General features: G+C 41.5%; 1 protein-coding gene across 9 annotated transcripts in view; it reads left to right on the plus strand.

The window, feature by feature from the left end:
* Nucleotides 1–15,283, plus strand: part of DLG2 (discs large MAGUK scaffold protein 2) — a 1,449,438-nt gene that overhangs the window by 231,953 nt on the left and 1,202,202 nt on the right. For 8 of the 9 annotated variants that reach the window (XM_005287552.5, XM_005287553.5, XM_005287554.5 and 5 more), the window contains one exon: nt 1,935–2,033. In XM_005287552.5, the coding sequence (XP_005287609.1) occupies nt 1,935–2,033 (99 nt within the window). Of the gene's footprint in view, nt 1–1,934; nt 2,034–11,159; nt 11,477–15,283 lie in introns of those variants that run through there. The other variant, XM_005287562.5, reaches the window with a different exon arrangement.

Consider the following 15,283-nt stretch of genomic DNA (forward strand, 5'->3'; position numbering starts at 1 on the left):
ATAAATTAGTGAGGAAGGTGGAACCATTGGCCTTTTCCTATATCCTGATATTGCAGATATTTTGAAAGAAGGCTTGTATTTAGTGATGGCTTTTTGCAAACATTGTAAAACTGAATGCTATATAAACAAAACAACTCCCCCACCCCATTATATTTAATTAAAAATATTTGCAGACAAGACCTTTCACAAATGGTGAGCACTTTCAAAAATATGTAACTTAGAGAATTTTGTGCAGTAATTAAGAACTGAGACAATTATGGATAGTGTATATGAGTGGTTCGCAATCAGGGGTCTTGGGGCCCCTGGTGGGCCACAAGCAGGTTTCAGGGGGTCTGCCAAGCAGGGCCAGTATTAGACTTGCTGGACCCCAGGGTAGAAAGCCGAAGCCCCACCACATGGGGCTGAAGCCTGGGGCCCCGAGCCCGGCCACCCAGGGCTCAAGCTGAAGCCTGAACAGCTTAGCTTTGCGGAGTCTCCTGTGGTGTGGTACCCTGGGCAATTGCAATGCTTGCTACCTCATAATGGTGGCCTTGACTTTTATATGCAGAAAAACAGCTGTTATGGCACAAGTGGGCCGTGGAGTTTTTATAGCATGTTGGGGGGACTTCAGAAAGAGAAAGGTTGAGAACTCCTGGTTTACACCATACAGTTATTGGGCTCATTTCTGCGGCTGCTCTGAGTGAAATCTAGACCGCATGTAAAGTCAGTGGGAGTTTTGGTATTCATCCAGGATTTAGGGTTGCCAGGCATCCAATTTTCTACAGGAACACCCAGTTGAAAAGGGACCCTCGCAGCTCCGGTCAGCATAGCCGACCGGGCCGTTAAAAGTCCGGTCGGTGCAGGGCTGGCAGGCTCTCTACCTGGCTCCCCATAGTTCCCTGGAAGCAGAGACATGTCGCTCGGCTTCTAGGCAGAGGATGGCTGGGGGGCTCTGCGCATTGCCCCACCCTGAGTGCCGTCTCTGCGGCTCCCATTGGCCGGGAACCGCAGCCAATGGGAGCTGCAAGGGTGGTGCCTATGGGCAGAAGCAGCGCGCAGGAGCAGTGCCTAGGAGCCAAGGGACATGTCGCCGCTTCTGGGGAGCCGCCCGAAGTAAGTGCCACTCGGAGCCCGCATCCCCTCCTGCGCCCCGACCCCTTGCCTCTCCCGCACCCAAACTCCCTCCCGCACCCCCGACCTCCTGCCCCAGCCCTTAGCCCTTAGCCCCGCTCTTGCAGCCAAACTCCCTCCTGGTGCCCGCGCCATGCACCCCCCTCGCATCTCAGCCCGCTACCCCAGCCCTGAGTCCCCTCCTGAACCCAAACTCTCCTGGAGCCCACATCCTGAACCCCCTCCCACAGCCTCAACTCGGAGCTCCCTCCCGCATTCCAAACCCCTCGTCCCAGAGCCCCCTCCTGCACCCCAAACCCCTTATCCCCAGCACCACCACAGAGCCCGCATCCCTAGCCAGGGCCCTCATCCCCTCCCGCACCCCAACCTTCTGCCCCAGCCTGGTAAAAATGAGCAAGTGAGGGAGCGAGCGACAGAGGGGCGTGCGTGGAGTGAGCAGAGGGCAGGGTCTTGGGGAAGGGGTCGGGCCAAGGTGTTCGGTTTTGTTCGATTAGGAAGTTGGCAGCCCTACCTAGATTTCACCCTCCATGTTTATGGCCTGATCTTGTGAGATGCTGAGCACCCTCAACTCCCTTTGAAGTCAGTGAGAGTTGAGGTTACTCAGCACTTTTCAGGATTAGGCCATAGGCTTCAGTGGGAGAGGCTGCAGAATCAACCGCAGAAAATTACAAATGGCAAGAAATTGAGGGCCAAATCTGGTTCATGAGCCCCAAGTGTGGATTAGAGGCACGATTGCACTCCTGTATGTATGGACTCATGCTTCCAATTAAAAGTAGTAGTATTCTGTGAATATCATTTGCTTTATTTGAATTTTTTTTCTATAGTCTGCGGTTTCCGATGGGTCAGATGGATCCGTATTATGTGATGAACACAGTAAGGAGAATCAGTCTTTTGAAAATCATTCTGCAGACACGACGACAAAGGTAAGAGCTGTGGTTATTTTTATTGCACGATGAAATATATTGGTGACCTTTGTATACCGTTTCTTTGGAGATTAAATGTATAGAGATGAATTGTATAAAGTATAAATTTATGGAGATGAAATGTATAGAGTAGATTGAGTTTTCAGTTCCTGTAATAATCTCTTGCTTTTTAATGAACTTAGATTGTTGGGAAGGTTCAGATCAGGTTTCTAATAGCAATTTATTGATATGTTGCTAGTTCTATGGATTTAATACCATTCCATACAGAATTTTAGGGCTGTATCATGGGCATAAATGCCACTGATGTTAGGGAGCAGTTGAAGCCTCAGAGCTTTTGTGTTGATTTTGCGATACTTTTATTTTTAAAGTTTAAGCAACGTTCACTGTGCAGGGTATTCCTTTTTCCTTCGATTTATTTAAGGCTTCTCAGTGTAAACTGTAACCTAGTTTCTTGGTAGCTAAATAAAAAGTTGGTAAGGCAGAATGTGAATATGTCAGCAGATGAGATGATTTTTGTATTGACAAACTAATGATAGTTCTAGTAGTATAAGTGTACACTGAGTGGTAAATGAAGCAGCATGACTACAAGGTTACAGTGTAGGGATTTTTGTTACAGTACTACTTACAATAGTCACACCATTTGCAACGATGGAGTTAAGGGTGATTGCGTGTTTCTGTTATAACAGCTATGGCATTTTCATATGCTCACAACTTGGCTGTAATAGTTCTCTCTTGGCTCAATATTACCATAGAAGGTTTCAGCCATGAAGTCTTTTGGTTTTTTTTCCAAGTTAAATAAAAATATTTGGACTTTTAATAGCAGTAAGTTGAAAATAAGAGGAAAAGAAAATAGAAGTTAACTGGGTTGGGATAATTAGTTGACCTCTAAAGCGCTTTGTTTCTTTAACACTGAAGACTTGCGGGTTATTTATTACCTCTTGTTTAAGACCGTCTCACTGGCTATGTGTAAACTTCTAGATTGGCTTTGTCATTCGTTAACTCCTTAAAATCCATAACTGTAATGATCCAGCATATCTTTCTGATTTTCTCTTGCCACTGTGTTTCCACACGATCTGCAGTCCTTACACATGCCGAGTGATACGTAAGTTCTACTCAGTTGGGTTAAGATTTGCAGAATTGTGTCCTGAGATCTGCTGATTATTAGCCTGGTTCTGGGCGGTTGCTGAACGCCCTTAATTCTCATTGTAGTCAATGGGAAATGAGGGCATTCAGCAACTTGCAGGATCAGGACCTGTATGTAGTATACCTGTATACTGAGTCTCCAGTATCAAGCTGAAATAATCAAATAGCCCATTGATCTTAGTGGGCATTAAACGTGCTCAGCCCCTCATAGAATTTGATCCATTATGTTTATGGCTGATGTTCCAAGACTGGAAATTACCAATTACCAATTAAGCAGCAGGCATGGCCCAAATAGTTTTCTTGATGTCATAGGGCAGGGCATAAGATGTGATGTTCCACATTTACTAATTGGTGAACGCAGCATCAATTGTGCTAACTCTGTGTCCATGGTCAGAAATTGTCATTCCCAGTATCAACATCCAACGGAAGAGCGCTACATCACACACCTCTTCACTTAAAGTCCCTGGTATCATGACCTTCTTGACCCCAGCAAGAGGCTGTCTGCCCTACTCACAAATAAAAACCTGCATAGAAATAATGATTACATTGACCTTGTCTTCACTGGTAAAAAAAGGTGTATAACTAACATGCATGAGCTATTACTGAAGTACAGTGAAGATCAGGCACTTTAGTTTCACCATGAGGTAAAAAGCCCTATACCACTATCAAGGGTTGACCTTGGAGAGTTTACCTTGTAAAACTAAAGTACCTGGTTTCCACTGTTTTTATCTGGTGATAACTCATGCATGTTAGTTACCCTGAGATGAAGATCCCAAGTACGCTGAACACACTAGGTTAGAATTCCATCGTCCTGGCCAGCATTCCCAAACAATGAAGTTCCTGAAACTGGGATTTTTCCACCATGGCAGAAGTTTTATTTTAATTTCTGACATTTGCTAGTTGTGTCACTTTATGTGAAAGAGGCATTTTGTCTAATCCCTTTTTTAAGTGACTGTGCTTTAATGTCAATAGTGCACTGCTATGATAGTGACATGCAGCTATATAGGGCCGGCTATATATTTAAACATACGTATAGCGCTTTTCAGATGCTGATGATTGATTGGATGTTAATTTCACTAGTCAGAGTGGCTGGGAATTAAAATGAAATCTTGATAGCATCGTGTAACTTGAAAGCTGAGAGCCACTTTAGGAAGCATTACTCTTGTGCTTTTACTGCTGGGCGTGCCACCCACGTAACCTAGTGTTGCATATTTAACTGAAGCACTTCTGTTTCATTCTGAATAAGAGATTTGTGGGTGTTGAGATAAAACAGTTATGTCATTGTATGAAAAATAATAGTTAAGTAAAACATTAAACAGGAGTTGTGAATTATAAAGGCATGGTGCTTTCTAAAGGCTTGATTATCTATGATCCTGGCAGGGCTATGGGGGTAGCACAAAGAGCCTTCCTCACCCTGTGCTCCACACCAAAGGCTAGGGGTGTACCTCACTCTCTCCATATAGGCCTACAAAACTGGCTGGGTACGCAGGGAGAAGCAACCAAATGCCACAATCAGGCCCTAAATTTATAGTCCTCAAAAGTGTACATTGTCCATTAGAAAATGGATATTTAACTTGCTTCATGTGTAGGTGCTTGGGCTGTGAAGTACTTGGATAGACTAGTGTAAAATGGAAGCCCCAGTGGGCATTCCGAGTAACTGACTGTATGTGGGGATCTTCAGAGGGGCTGGAAGGGAAGGAGTCCCCCACCAATAGGTCGTGGAGCGGAAGAGGAGCCACGCTGCAGTTCCAGAGCTACAGGAAACCTTGCAGATCCTGCCCCTCCATGCTGAGGTGCACAGTTCTGTACAACTGTGCTTACCTGTGAGCTGTGGTGCAATGAGACCACCAGGCCCTGAAGGGGTTAATGTGGACCTTAGAAGTCAATTATGTCACCTGGATAGAGAGAGAGGCTTAACTGAACATGAAGCCCAGTTGGGCAGGAGCACGCTGGTTTTTCTGAAGAGAGGAAGTTTGTAGCAGAAAGGGGCTGCAGGGAGAGAATCTACAGTCACTTTCTGGGGGGATAGAAGAGGTAACAAGGAGTCTGAGGGAACAGACTTGGGCCAGGTACAGGGTCTTTGGCCTGGAAACCTGAGGTTAGGGTAGGTCTGGATTTTCCTACTGGCCACTGGGGAAGGTGGGGTGAAACTCCCTGAGGTAAGGGATGAAAGGACCACAGAGCCCAGAGACAAAAGAAGACCTGCTATAAGGTCATTGGACTATAGTTTGGTTGGATTATCTGTTACCCCAGAAGAGGTGGACTAAAGCCTAATCTGGCTGAAGGGCCAAGTTGCAGGAAGAGAGACTGCTGCAGCAATGGGGTGACCGTTGTCAGGGGTCACCATATGGGGAGACAGCTGCTACGTGATACCTGGCTACAAGGAGGTGCTCCTGTGGTGAGTGGTCCCCTTTACAGGTGCACAGTGGAAAATATTACCCGTGCAGTAAAACCACAGGAGATCTACTACTGTCGGGAGCTGCTGCGGCCATAAGGAGCAGAATTGCATTTGCATTGACCTTCATTTTTACTTTTTGACCCAAAGTCTCATGAGCTGTTGATTTAATTTTTCCCTCTTTTACATTTTGTTCTGGGTTTAGCCTTTAATTATAGAAACCATCAGGAGGGATACCTGTAGGGGAGCTACTAATTTACGAGTTCCCAAACTTTTCCGTAGCATGGACCACATCTTAACTGAGAGATTGTTTCAGAGCCATTTCTCCTCCCATACATGATTGCTCAGACCCCTTCCTCCCAGTGGTGATCCAATAACAAACCAATCATAGCCCACATTAGCCTTGTGCTAATTGGGTGCCCAGATGAACCCTGACTAGAAGGGCTGTCCCATTATGGCCAAGTACATCAATTGCTTTTGTTAAAAAGAAACATTGGGAAAGAAATTGAGCTATTTTTAGCTACTTTGAATGCAGTCTAGCAACAGGAAACAAGGGGAAGGATCTAGCACTATGTGACCAGCCAGCAATTTGCATGTCACTAGCAGGTGCTCCCCGGTCCACAATTTGAGATCCACCAAATTAAAGAAATCCCTGTCCATATTTGTAAAAGTGATGTATTTACCAATGTATTCTATATATATATGGTGCTTAGCGTGCTGGACAAGCACTTGGCAATTTGACAAATAAAATGTCAACACAGAATGACAGATGTCATGAAATACAAAAGACTTAAGACCAAGATTTTAAAAAATGGGTGCCTGATATTAGGTTTCTGAATAAGTGGTCTGATTTTCAAAATTGCTGAACTTCCAGTGCCTTTTGTTTACTTCTTGTTTTTCACTCAGATTTAACAATACTGCCTGTTACAGTTTTGTTTGTCAGTCAATTTCGCTTTGAAATTCTTAGCGCTGCCGGATTTGAGTTTCAAAAATTCCAGAAAATTCTTTAAAAACACTGTTTTAATAGAATATTAATAAAAAATCATGTAAACCTTTCTCTTGGTTTTACGTTGTATTATATCTTGGGTTTTTTTTACAAGCTATTAGGGCTGTCAAGCGATTAAAAAAATTAATCGCGATTAATCGCGCTGTTAAACAAGAATAGAATACCATTTATTTAAATGTTTTTGGATGTTTTCTACATTTTCAAATATATTAATTTCAATTACAACACAGAATACAAAGTATACAGTGCTCACTTTATATTTAATTTTTATTACAAATATTTGCACTGTAAAATACAAAAGAAATTATATTTTTCAATTCACCTAATACAAGTCCTGTAGTGCAATCTCTTTATCATGAAAGTTGAACTTACAAATGTAGAATTATGTACAAAAAAACCTTCATTCAAAAATAAAACAATGTAAAACTTTAGAGCCTACAAGTCCACTCAGTCCTACTTCTTGTTCAGCCAATCGCTCAGACAAACAAGTTTGTTTACATTTGCAGAAGATAATGCTGCTTGCTGCTTTTTTACCATGTCAGCTGAAAGTGAGAACAGGCGTTTGCATGGCACTGTTGTAGCCGGCGTCACAAGATATTTACGTGCCAGATGTGCTAAAGATTCATATGTCCCTTCACGCTTCAACCACCATTCCAGAGGACATGCGTCCATGCTTATGACGGGTTCTGCTCAATAACGATCCAAAGCAGTGTGGTCCGACGCATGTTCATTTTCATCATCTGAGTCAGAAGCCACCGGCAGAAGGTTGATTTTCTTTTTTGGTGGTTTGGGTTCTGTAGTTTCTGCATCAGAGTGTTGCTCTTTTAAGACTTCTGAAAGCATGCTCCACACCTCATCCCTCTCAGGTTTTGGAAGGCATTTCAGATTCTTAAATCTTGGGTCGAGTGCTGTAGCTATCTTTAGAAATTTCACATTGGTATCTTCTTTGCATTTTGTCAAATTTGCAGTGAAAGTGTTCTCATCATCTGAGACTGCTATAACATGAAATATATTGCAGAATGTGGGTAAAACAGAGGAGGAGACATACAATTATCCCCCAAGGAGTTCAGTCACAAATTTAATTAACGCATTATTTTCTGGAACAATGGCTGAAGCATGAAGATGCACATGAATCTTTAGTGCATTTGGCATATAAATATCTTGCGACGCCAACTACAACAGTGTCATGCGAACGCCTGTTCTTACTTTCAGGTGACATTATAATTAAGAAGTGGGCAGCATTATCTCCTGTAAATGTAAACAAACTTGTTTCTCTTAGTGATTGGCTGAACAAGAAGTAGGACTGAATGGACTTGTAGGCGCTAAAGTTTTACATTGTTTTGTTTTTGAGTGCAGTTATGTAACAAAAAAACCCTACATTTGCAAGTTGCATTTTCATGATGAAGAAATTGCACTACAGTACTTGTAGGAGGTGAATTGAAAAATACCATTTCTTTTGTTTATCATTTTTACAGTGCAAATATTTGTAATCAAAAATAATATAAAGTGAACACTGTACACTTTGTATGCTGTGTTGTAATTGAAATCGATGTATTTGAAACTAGAAAAACATCCAAAAATATTTAATACATTTCATTTGGTATTCTATTGTTTAACAGTGTGATTAATCGTGATTAATTTTTTTGAATTAATTGCGTGAGTTAACTGCGTTTAATTGACAGCCCTACCACAGGAACAACTAAAATAGTCTTTCTCCCTAGGTGGCTGCTTCATAGCTAAATTTTGTCAGGTGTTTCTATAGTGTAATTCAGTCATGATCATATTTATAGTTAACATGAAAATTGAAGAGGTGGAGAACATACAGGAGGATAGAACCACATTGCAAAATGATCTACAGAAAATGGAGTAGTGGGGGATGCTGGCAATGTAGGGAGAATTGGTGCTAATAAATGTAAAATCAAACATTCAAAGAGAAGAAATAAACAGCAAAGGTTTACCTTTGGAAGGATATAATGAAGTAGCTGAATCCACCATGTTCAAATAAGTGTGCTTTCATCATGTCTCTTAAATATTGTTCCCCAATATTGCTTGTATGCTTAATGCATCTGAACAGGATAGTTGCTGGAGGGCACTTTTGGAATAGGGATTGAGAGGTTGCATGGAGAGGTGGTTTGTGATTTACAGCTTGAAAAAAAAAATTTGAACCACTGAATCAGTCAGCTTCCCTGCCAATGCAGCACTGGCTTTATCTTGCTTACTGTTCATGCATGTGGAACAAATGGTGACCTCATACATACAGACACAATGGTCATCTGGGAGGATCAAACAGGGACCTTCAGCCCCAGAAGCACAAGTCTATTCTACTGTAAGCTAAAGGAGGATGAAGGAGACATGAGCACACACTAAACTTGTGTATTGTACAAGGAAACCCCACACTTTTGCATGCACACAGTGGTTGATTTTACACATGGAGACTATGGTTTGTATGCAGGATTTGCACAAATTGGAGTGTAGATGAAATCTGTGGATCACTTTACTTATGTAAGTAGCCTCACTGAGTTCCATTGCTCCAATTTTCATGTAATAATCTGTAAATAGGATCATGAGTCCAATGGGACTACTTACAGGAATAGAGTTGTTCACATGTGTGTTTGCAGATCAGGCCGTTAGAGATATGTTTGGAAATGTATCCTGGTAACCAGTTTTTGAGTATGGAGTGAATTTTTACAGCCAAGTCATTAAGTAATTTTTTAAAATGGAAGCAATTCACACAACCTTCCTGTAATAGATTGAATGCAACAGATAGAGGAGCACAAAGGAAATCAAATGAAGGTGTTGTTTATTATTTATTTATTTATTTATTTTATTATTTATAATTTGTTGTAAATGTGGGTGTCAAATCCCTCCCTGTTTTAGAGTTGTTTGGATTCCCATTTACCCTGCCCAGATTACAAACAGGGCTTTGGTGAGACCATATAATAAGTTAATTGGCCCTTCAGTGGTACGTGGGCCAAGTGATGCAAGAAATGTTCAATGATTCTTTAAGCCAGTTTTTTAATAAAATTGTTGACTAATGGAATAAACCACAGCATGGACTAAACATACAGGCTCCAATGTGTCACCTAAAAAAATCCAGTTTTCTGCACAAACAGTGAAGTTGTTCAGAAGACATTAAAGTGTCTTAAAAGCCCTAAAAGCTGTGGAGAGTCTCCTTTTAAGATTTTATATCCTGTAAAAGTTTAATAGTTTGTGGGGAGGGGGGGTTCTTTTGGTTGCTGTCTGATTCTGACCACATGTCTGATTCGCTATGGATTTTTTAAAAACTTTGGTAGCAGTGACCTCATGTTGGCAAAATAACTGTGTGTCATTTCCTGAACTTCTTGCTTCTTTAGCAATTTTGAGTATATTATGGTTATAACCTTGATAATTTGTGGAAGGGAGATGACTCTTATATGTTCCGTATTTTTCTTGAAAAAGTTTTTTTTTTAAATTGAAAACATACTTTAGCTGAGTGAGAACGAGAGATTCTCAGCATAGCACCCATGGGGAAAGTGTGCTATCCGATAGATTGAAAAGGTGAATTGTAATGTATGGGTGTCTAGACGTTTCCTCTTGTTGCTGTCAACGGTCCAGTTGGCTGTATTTTTTTTCCCAGTGAATAGGAGGCATTGATTTTTCCTCTCTCTTCAGCCAGAGCTTTCATTTTACATATCTTTCCCCTTCTCTCTCTCTGTCTCTCTCTATAAGAGAGGGAAGACTTTAAGAGCTGACAGAGAGCTTTCTTACTCAGCATGATTCATGTCAGACACCTCAAAGGCAAGCTCTACACCAGCATCGCTGCAAGAAAGGTAGGGGCTTTGTGGCTACCCCGTTTTCTATGGGAGATTGCAGGACTGTTAGCAACTCAGAGAGGACATGAAATGAGCAGATTAAGCCTCTGATGCTGACAAGGATCCACAGAAAGTTTGGGAAAGAATTTGAGGAGTTTTAAAACTGTCCTTTTGGGGTGTTCTTTTAATTAAAAACTTTGAAGTTTTCTTCATAACTTAAAAAAAAGTCCCTCTAGTTTTATGTAATGTATAAAGAGGTTTTTTTTCTGTGTGCAGTGAACTACAGTTATACAAACATTGCACCCCAGGGCGTTGCATGCCTGTGTAAATAGGCAGTTAACTTTTTTTACTAACCTGACCATTTTTTTGTTATATGTTCTGAACGTTCTTATCATCCAGCTGTTATATTCACTTCCTGATTCAGAATCCGCCCTAGTAACTCTGAGTGATTGTAGATGTGACGCATGAACCGGCGTGTACACCTTAGTGTTTCAATCATGCACTTCAAGTGTTCATAGGAATCAGGCGCCTAATAAAAACCTTTACAACCAAAAGCAGTTGTTTTGGCAGAAAAGTGACAGCACTTTGATAGATGGGCCCAGTAGTTGTGTATGTTGTGCTTATTCAGAATTAGCAGGAAAGAAGAGGAGAGAGAGACTTGGAAAAGGAAATCTTATGGGTATACTGGAACAGCAGATCAGAACTGTGTAATCAGAGCCAGAGCTGAAATGTGATGCTTTTGCTCTTTTGTGCTTGTTGTGGTTCTCATATTCCCAATTAGAATCCTGCATACTATTTAACAGAATATTTTGATCACAGATTGAACAATGCAGCAATCAAGCTTAACAAGCCACCTGGAAGTTTTGCTTGAGATGATTTCTAGTGGATTTTCAGATCCCTGTGAGAATCATGACTGCCTTTAGCATTGTGGAGGAGGACTCGAGTTTCTTATGAGGGCCCCTATTGGAAAAGCAGGCTGTGCAGATTCAAGTCTCTGGTTCTGTTCATGCTGTTTCAAAAGCCTTTCCTCAACCTTGCTGATTTATGATTTACATACACTCCTGTGGAGATTTGCAGAATGGATTGTCTGTGCATTGTCACAACCAAGGTAGGACTGAAACATTACTGTTTTGGGTGCATATCTTTCTGCTATTATTCTGTTCCTGTAATTAAACAGAGTGGGTATGTAGTGTCTCAGGTTGCAAGATAAAATAAGTACTCCTTGCTTCAATGGGCATTTTATTCTCTTTATCTGAGGGTTACACTGTTTGTTTCTATACCTAAATGATGTGGTGGTGTTTTTTATTTATAAAAGGAAAATGATTTGATATTTTACCTTAGACTTTGCTTGTGTATATTAATATCTGTAGTACTGGAGCAGTTTCAAAATAGATGTTAAAATGCACATATAGTCTCAACATATCATGCCAGCTTATTCTTTAAAGGTGGGAACAGGCAATCATGTTATTTTTTAAAAATCTGAGCATTGTATTATATGTCCTAGCATTTTAGAGAAGCCAATCAGATGTAGTTTAGATAGCAACAACATTTCTGATTGGAGAGTAGCAAGTTTCTGTAGCTTATGTGGCTTTCTTGGGCAAAACATAGCTTTGATTTGTATCTCTAGGCCTTAAAAATCAAAATGCATTGGTCTGAATGCTGCTGTATTACACCAGTGTCAGAGGCAACCTTAGCATTTTTGAATTGGCCTTCTAAACAATCCCATCCACCCCCCCCCCCCAAATACGTATTTAAGTGACTCCTTGCATCATCGCACCTCTATGTGTGTCACTGATTTGAGGGGAGGGCTAAGTAAAAGGATTTTTGTGGGACCTCCCCAAACTTAGTGAACTAATTTATTATAAAATGATGGGAGGCATTTTTAGGTCACTGTTGGCGTTTTGTGGCAGAAGAGGCGGAACTGAAATACTTGTATTGGGGTTCACACTTGGTGCCAACATTTGTAAAGGAGAGTTGTCTGAATAAGCGGGGGTTCTGGGAATCCCCTATCTGACAGAGGGCTTGAGGTGAATTCTGGTGAATTTCAGTGTTTGTGTAGTGTTTTACTGAGTGTTTTTGCTGTGTATGGTGACAAGAACATTTTGAGTATTGTGTAAATAATAATACTTGTTTGTATCACGGTAATACCTAAAAGTCCCAGTTCCAAAGAGATGGTCCTTGATCTGAAGAGCATGTAGTCTAAGTATAAGAAAGACAGCAGGTGGATGCAGCCAAGAGATGTGGAAGCACAAGGTAACAGTGACACAATACTGGCCAGTATGATGAGCAATGGTCTCAATACACCAGCAGTCTAGCAATAACAATATGTCTAAGAATAGCAGTTCATTAATGACTATCACCGTCACCCTTGTGCGGTAGGTAAGTGTTGTTCTTCGTCTCTTGCAGGTGGGGAAACTAAGACAGAAAGATAAAGTGACTTTGAGTTAGGTCACAGAGGTAATTGAACTCAGTGCTGGGATTAGGGTGACCAGACAGCAAATGTGAAAATCGGGACAGGGGTGGGGGGAAATAGGGGTAATAGGACCCCATATAAGAAAAAGACCCAAAAATCGGGACTGTCCCTATAAAATCAGGACATCTGGTCACCCTAGTTGGGATTAGAAAACAGGAGTCCTTTGCCTTCAGACCATGCCTGGACTCATGCTATCTGCTCCTCCTTGTGGCCAGAGGTCAGACATTCAGTTCAGCTAATGAGACAGTTTAGCTGCATTTAGCAGATGAGATGGTGCCGGTGCCAACTCTCGTGTCATTGGGAGGAGTCTGGGTAGGGCTGTCCTACAGTCACATAATTGAGGGACTTGTAGCTATTGATTTCATGGAACTCAAAGGCCAGCACTGGGGAACTGTGTCAGGGGTCTCAGAATAACTCCAGGTCTTTATAAAATATTCAGTGCGCACTTTCAGCCCTAATGTTCAGTTTACATTTTTGAGGCTGCCTTTGCAAGGAAAATGGTTAGATGCTTCTTTAAGAGCTTGGATTAGCTCTGACATTTCTAGGTCTCCAGGTGGGGACTTGCAGCTGTAGGCTTTGACAGCCCCTAAGGTTGGTGCTGACACATGTAATAAATAACTTTGCTGACTGCAGTAGAGCTAGTCTGCATTTGGTGTACTTGAGAGCGGATTCTGGCCTTCTTTTTATTAACAACAACAACAAGCTGCCTCTGACACAATTGCTCTATGAACTGATGATGAACATGTGAACTGAGTCAACCCTGCATTCCATGGGGCCCTGTGGAGAGTAACATACGTGGGATCACAACCATTTCACTCCCTCAGTTATAAGCAGGTCCTCCACTTCCACATATCCATTATATCGTTCCTCCCATCAGATCTGCCTCCTGTACCTCTTACCTCACTGACTATACTGGTAGATACATGAACCAGCAAGTCAAGCGCTCAAGGTGAAGTGAGCAGGGGAAGGCAGATTGAATATCCTGTCTCTGCAGCAAGTCACTGGTGGTAGAGTTGGATGGAACCATGGAGAACAACTGGGCATCAGTCCAAAGTGCGTGTCTGCACCCTTTGGAACTCTGCATTACCCTATAAAAGTGGGCAGTGAGTGATTCCTGCAGCAATTAAAAGCTTCGAAGTATTAAAAAAGTTGCAATAACTTGGAATACATATTTTATAGATATTTCCCCTGTGTTTTTTCTGCACGGTATTAAAATAGCTATGTCAACGGTTTTATGCTATACTGGCCCAAATTCTGGTAATGTTTACATCAGTGTGTATCTGGAATAACTCCATTGAAGTCATAACTCCAAGATTCACGAGAGCAGAATTTGGCTCAGTGCATTTGATATTTGATAAAATTGTTGCACACACATTATATCCACAAATCTTGCATTTATGTGTCAAAATGGTCATTTTTAGCCTAAAATCAGGTAATTACACATATTTAGGCATCCATTAACCTGATTTGTGCATGTAACTGTCATGGCCACCTTCGGAGATGTGGATCTTAATATGAAGAGATAGTAAATATTCAGTTTTTTCCTCAGGCTTTGAAAATAATACAAAGGGAACATAAATTTACTTAAGGTGCAGACAGTCAGTGCTATTAAAAAGTCAACACATGGTAGTTAAATTTACTGTGGTATTTGCAGCATTTCCAGCATTTCCAGTTTATAGAAAATAATGTACAGAGAGTGGTCAAGTCAAGAGTGGTGCAATAAATATGCTTTTTAAATTGGTGTGTAATATACCTGAAGGTATTATTTAGACCCCTATAAATGCAACAACCCAGTGGATTGTACTTGTTAAAGACTTGCCCCAAATCTTGATTTCTATTTAAACAGGTTTTTTCCCAGCAAAAATGTAACTACCCCCGAAACAATAAGTTGAATGTTCTCAATACCTCAAAATGTGCCTGCTTGATTTTATTTTGTTGCTGTCCCCATATACTTATTGAACACGAGCCAGACAAATGCTGAATCAGGGCTTTTTTATGGGCTTCTTGTTTATTTGAATTGATCATGTCCTTAATTTAGCTTATTTTTTGCTGATACATAAGCCCCATGGATTTGTGGTATTATTTTGTCAATAGAATTCAGTAAAAATAACAGGAGTTCAGGTTCTCAAGCCCGTCTAGCCCTGTAGGCTTGAGAGCCCAAGCCCTATCCCAAGCCGCAGTGTCCACACTGCTATTTTTAGTGCCCTAGCTCAAGTTCGGCTAGTATAAGTCTGTCTACCCCAGACTTGCTCCCAGCTGCAGTGTAGACATACCCTTGAGGGTTGCATGGAGCTGTTCCGCTCCAGCGGGAGCATCAAGAAGGTTCACAGAGAGCACAAGAACAGGCCTACTCTGCCACCTCTTAGGAAAATGCAGCATGCACTCCTCTCCACTTTCTACCAGCTTTGTGTCCAGCCATTCTGCCTTTGGGAGACAGTTTGT

The sequence above is a fragment of the Chrysemys picta genome, chromosome 1 (genome assembly GCF_011386835.1).
Source record: "Chrysemys picta bellii isolate R12L10 chromosome 1, ASM1138683v2, whole genome shotgun sequence".
Taxonomy (NCBI): domain Eukaryota; kingdom Metazoa; phylum Chordata; order Testudines; family Emydidae; genus Chrysemys; species Chrysemys picta.